Genomic DNA, 5,000 nt, shown 5'->3' on the forward strand with positions numbered 1-5,000 from the left:
ACAACCTATACAGACTAAATAAAACCCATACATATGACATGAACGCAAATTATGGCAAAATAGAACTGTGAAAAGTACATTTAGTCCCTGTACGTTCGTATGTGTGAAATGTCTTCTTGCTTCAGCTGCTTTGCCCTGCTCAGTAGTTTAGTGTTTGATGCCTTCGGGCCTCTGAGGGTTCGGCATCATGTGATTTTAAAAGCAGGGCTAATCACATTTAGTCAGAGTGAGAAGGACACTGTCTGAAACGTTAACATCGGACTCTTACCGAAAGTTTGTGTGTGCCGCATAAATGGGATCATTTGAATTTGCTTGTGTTTGCTTGAGAAATGTTTATATGGCTTTGACTGTTGGTATGCCTGTGTTTGGTTATAGATGTAGAATTTAGGGTGTGTGCATGTGCGTGTGCGTGTGCGTGTGCGTGTGCGTGCTTATTCTGCTGACTGAGCCTCCATTAGAGTGGTAGAATCACTCTAAGTGCCGTAAAAGCCTCTGACTGACCCTTCATCATCATCATCCAGACCTCTCCATCTTTCTCTCCCTCCATCCCTCTCTCTCCATCTCTCTCTCTCTCTCCATCTTTCTCTTGCTCTCTTTCTCCCTCTTATCTCTCTCTCCATCTCTCTCTCTCCATCTCTCCATCTCTCTCTCTCTCTGCAGGTGATTGCTGGTTGTTGGCTGCGATCGCCTCTCTAACTCTGCAGGAGAAGCTCCTGCACAGAGTGCTGCCGCACGGCCAGAGCTTCCAGGAGGACTACGCCGGGATCTTCCACTTCCAGGTACACACACACACACACACACACACACACACACACATATACACACACACACACACACACACATACACACACACACACACACACACACACATATACACACACACACACACACATACATATACACACACACACACACACACACACACACACACACACACACACACACACACACATACATATACACACACACACACACACACACACACACACACACGTGCGCGCACACACACATACGCGCACACACACACGCATATGCGCGCGCACACACACACACACACACACACACACACACACACACATACATATACACACACACACACACACATACATATACACACACACACACACACACACACACACGTGCGCACGCACACACACACACGCATATGCGCGCACACACACACACACACACACACACACACACACACACACACACGTACACACACACACACACACACACACAATGTCAATTTACTTTTGTGCTTGTTTTTTGCATATTGGTCACTCGCTTACAGACTGAAAGTATAGACTTGTAATTTACAGTGCAATGCACTTTCAGGTCTCTCTCTGTGTGTATGTAACAATGTAGTAATATTCACTAACCTGGCTGTGTCAGTTGCGTGTGTAACCTGTGTTTGTGTTTGTTTGTGTGTGGTAGTTCTGGCAGTTTGGGGAGTGGGTGGACGTCGTCATTGACGACCGTCTGCCCGTGAAGGACGGGGAGCTGATGTTCGTACACTCGGCCGAGGGCAACGAGTTCTGGAGTGCGCTCGTCGAGAAGGCCTACGCCAAGTACGACTGATCTCTCTCTCTCTCTCTCTCTCTCTCTCTCTCTCTCTCTCTCTCTCTCTCTCTCTCTCTCTCTCTCTCTCTCTGAAGGCTCTCTCTCTCTTGAAGGCTCTCTCTCTCTCTCTCTCTCTCTCTTTCTTCTCTCTCTATCCCTCTCTCTCTGAAAGGCTCTTCATCCCTCTCTCACTATCCCTTTCTGTTTATCTTCCTTTGTCTTTCTCCCCACTCTGTCTTTTTATTTCAGTGTGTCTGAGTGCCTGTCGTCAGATTGGTAAACATTTACACAAATGTCTCCCGACCAGGCCTGTAATTATTGGGACTGATATCGCTCCTCCTCCTTCTTTCTTTCTTTCTCTGTCTGTCTCTCTGTCTCTCGCTCTTTCTACCTCTCCTTTTCTGTGCCTCTCTTTGTTCTTGCTCTCCTCTCCCTTGTGTATGAGGGGTAAATATTTAGACAAGCCTTAACCTCACCAGACGACTAACCGCTCCCTGACTCCCTCCGTAAGGAATAACTGGCCTTCTAGGTCACCTGCACTGAATAAATGGCACTGTGTAAAGTCACTGGATAAGAATTGTAGTAACTGATTGGAATTGTATCGTAGTTATATCACACTTTTGATCTTCCTTCTGTATATAAGGTGTATATATAAATATGGACATAATGACTAGACCTGACTACATCTTTTGATTTCCCTTCTGTATATAAGGTGTATATATAAATAATGACTAGACCTGACTACATCTTTTGATTTCCCTTCTGTATATAAGGTGTTTTGACTGTGTGTGTCCTGAATGGCCCGCACGAGAATCTGTCCGGCTACTTCTGTGTGTGTGTGTGTGTGTGTGTGTGTGTGTGTGTGTGTGTGTGTGTGTGTGTGTCTGTGTATGTTCTGTCTGTAGAGTAAATGGCTCATCTGTCGGGCGGCTTCACTATGGAGGGGTGTGTGTGTGTGTGTGTGTGGCTTGTGTGTGTGTGTATGTTGTGTGCTCTTCATCTGTCTGCAGGGCGAATGGCTCGTATGAGGCCCTGTCCGGCAGCTCCACTATGGAGGTGTGTGTGTGTGTGTGTGTGTGTGTGTGTGTGTGTGTGTGTGTGTGTGTGTGTGTGTGTGTGTGTGTGACTCTTTGTCTGTGTCTGTCTGCAGGGTGAATGGCTCGTACGAGGCGCTGTCCGGCAGCTCCACTATGGAGGTGTGTGTGTGTGTGTAAGCTATGTAACTCTCCATGTTCTATCTGTAGGGTGAATGGCTCGTACGAGGCGCTGTCGGGCGGCTCCACCACTGAGGGCTTTGAGGACTTCACCGGGGGCGTGTCCGAGATGTACGAGCTGAAGAAGGCTCCACGAGACCTGCACCGCATCATCAGCAAAGCCCTGGAGAGAGGCTCACTGCTGGGATGCTCCATCGACGTGAGGCCTACACACACACACAAACACACACACACACACACCGCTCCCATAGCTCCATCAATGTGAGACACACACACACATACACGCACACACGCACACACACACACACACACACACACACACACACTACAACCACTGCCAAACAGACACCACTATCACATAAACCTCTATGTGTGTACCTGCTGATCTAGTGTGTTGCTCATGTGTGTGAGCTCTCAGTAGAACATGACGAATTGACATGACATGCATATGTGTGTGTGTGTGTGTGTGTGTGTGTGTGTGTGTGTGTGTGTAGATTACCAGTGCCTTTGATATGGAGGCCGTCACCTTCAAAAAGCTGGTGAAGGGACACGCCTACTCAGTAACCGGACTAAAACAGGTAGGACTGGGACAACCTTTCTCACACACACACACACAACGTAAATACATACTCAGGCACACACAAGGACTGTAAGACTAAACATAAATATGCACATCTTGCTGTGTTTTAACGTGTGTAGCTTCATGCAAAACACACAGACACAGATTACAGGACGGAGACATAGCCTACACAGCTCTCAATGATCTTGACCTTTCTCTTAATGTGTTTAAAGTGTGTACCTTCGTGTGTGCGTGTGCGCGCACGTGTGTGTGTGTGTGTGTGTTGTGAGCGTGTGTGCGCGTGCGTGTGTGTGTGTGTGTGTGTATTTGTGTGCGTGTGTATTTGTGTGCGTGTGCGTGCGTGTGTGTGTGTGTGTGTTGTCCCCCACAGGTGGACTACCGGGGCCGAATGGAGCGCCTGATCCGCATACGGAACCCCTGGGGGCAGGTGGAGTGGACCGGGGCCTGGAGTGACAAGTGAGGACTGGGCTGCTCTAGAACACGCACAGGTAGCCAGTGTTAACCTTGGTCTAGGCCCTTGGATATTGAAGGGCACTCTCTGTGTGTGTGTGTGGTGCTGTGTGTGCGTGTGCGCGTGCGTGTGTGTGTGTGTGTGTGTGTGTGTGTGTGTGTGTGTGTGTGTGTCCTCATTCCAGCTCCTCTGAGTGGGAATCTATCGACCCTGCTGACCGAGAGGACATGCACAGCCATATGGAGGACGGAGAGTTCTGGTGAGAATCTGACCTGCACACACACACACCAACACGTGTGCAGTAGGACTATAACCTGCACCAGGGAAGGAATTTCACCCTTGTGTTGGCCGTGAGGCCCCTTTGAAAATCAGAGGTTTACAGGCCACGGTGGCCTTGGTGCCCCCTTCTTTCAATATTCTGCTTTGCGTCCTACTAATAGCGATTTTTATTTAGCCTGTGGCCTGTCAAAATAATCTTAGCATTCACAGCGCAAATTAATTTAGTCTTTTACGCAGTGGAGAAAGTGACAGCGCACGGCAAGAAATTAAGTAGAGCTTTTTCTCAGCTTTTAAACAATGTTACCTAATTGCTGTGGTTAACGGTTCGCGAGAAAATTAAATAATATAATTCAATTTAATCATAAATTCTACTTATGGTTCTGCGCCCATCTCCCTACCCATTCATCTCGGTGGAATACTTCACGAACCCTTCGTTCAACACATGACAAACCATATATCAGAATAAACAGCAGACCTTACCGAACACAAAGGTGTAAAGCAGTCCCCTGTACAGTTAGCCGTTCCAGAGTAATCCAGTTTTGAATTTGCAGCAAATTTCGATATGCATGTCGCCAAATTTGGGCTTTAAGTTTTACAATGTGTTTTAATTGTTCTACATGATTTCATAAAGGGCCAAATACAAAATAAATGTTACAAATATCGCCTAGATATCGGTAAATATTAAAATCAGAGGACAGCTGACTAAGAGTTTGTGAAAGTAGCCTTAATGATCACAAAATGCTAAGCATGCATCTAGGATATTTGAGTTTCTTAAAGCTGAGCTGTGCTTAAATTGTTCAATACATGATTTCATAACAGGCCAAATATAAAATACATGTTAAATATAGCCTAGATATCTGTAAATATTAGATGATCAGATTATTTACAGTTCTATATAATGTCATGTTTCATG

At 46.5% G+C, this 5,000-nt stretch overlaps 3 protein-coding genes across 29 annotated transcripts in view; 1 reads left to right on the forward strand and 2 right to left on the reverse strand.

Moving 5' to 3' along the window:
- LOC121719407 (NACHT, LRR and PYD domains-containing protein 3-like) overlaps window positions 1-5,000 on the reverse strand; it is an 851,137-nt gene that overhangs the window by 757,531 nt on the left and 88,606 nt on the right. The gene's annotated exons all lie outside the window — the stretch shown is intronic.
- The window catches only part of LOC121719377 (NACHT, LRR and PYD domains-containing protein 12-like), a 732,803-nt gene that overhangs the window by 630,338 nt on the left and 97,465 nt on the right, over window positions 1-5,000 (reverse strand). The gene's annotated exons all lie outside the window — the stretch shown is intronic.
- The window catches only part of capn1b (calpain 1, (mu/I) large subunit b), a 31,539-nt gene that overhangs the window by 17,809 nt on the left and 8,730 nt on the right, over window positions 1-5,000 (forward strand). For both annotated transcript variants that reach the window (XM_042105059.1, XM_042105058.1), the window contains 6 exons: window positions 661-779; window positions 1,438-1,571; window positions 2,808-2,976; window positions 3,272-3,355; window positions 3,728-3,813; window positions 3,993-4,067. In XM_042105059.1, coding sequence (XP_041960993.1) covers window positions 661-779; window positions 1,438-1,571; window positions 2,808-2,976; window positions 3,272-3,355; window positions 3,728-3,813; window positions 3,993-4,067 — 667 coding nt within the window. The remainder of the gene's footprint in view (window positions 1-660; window positions 780-1,437; window positions 1,572-2,807; window positions 2,977-3,271; window positions 3,356-3,727; window positions 3,814-3,992; window positions 4,068-5,000) is intronic.

Source organism: Alosa sapidissima, chromosome 9 (assembly GCF_018492685.1).
Source record: "Alosa sapidissima isolate fAloSap1 chromosome 9, fAloSap1.pri, whole genome shotgun sequence".
NCBI classification, from domain to species: Eukaryota; Metazoa; Chordata; class Actinopteri; order Clupeiformes; family Clupeidae; genus Alosa; species Alosa sapidissima.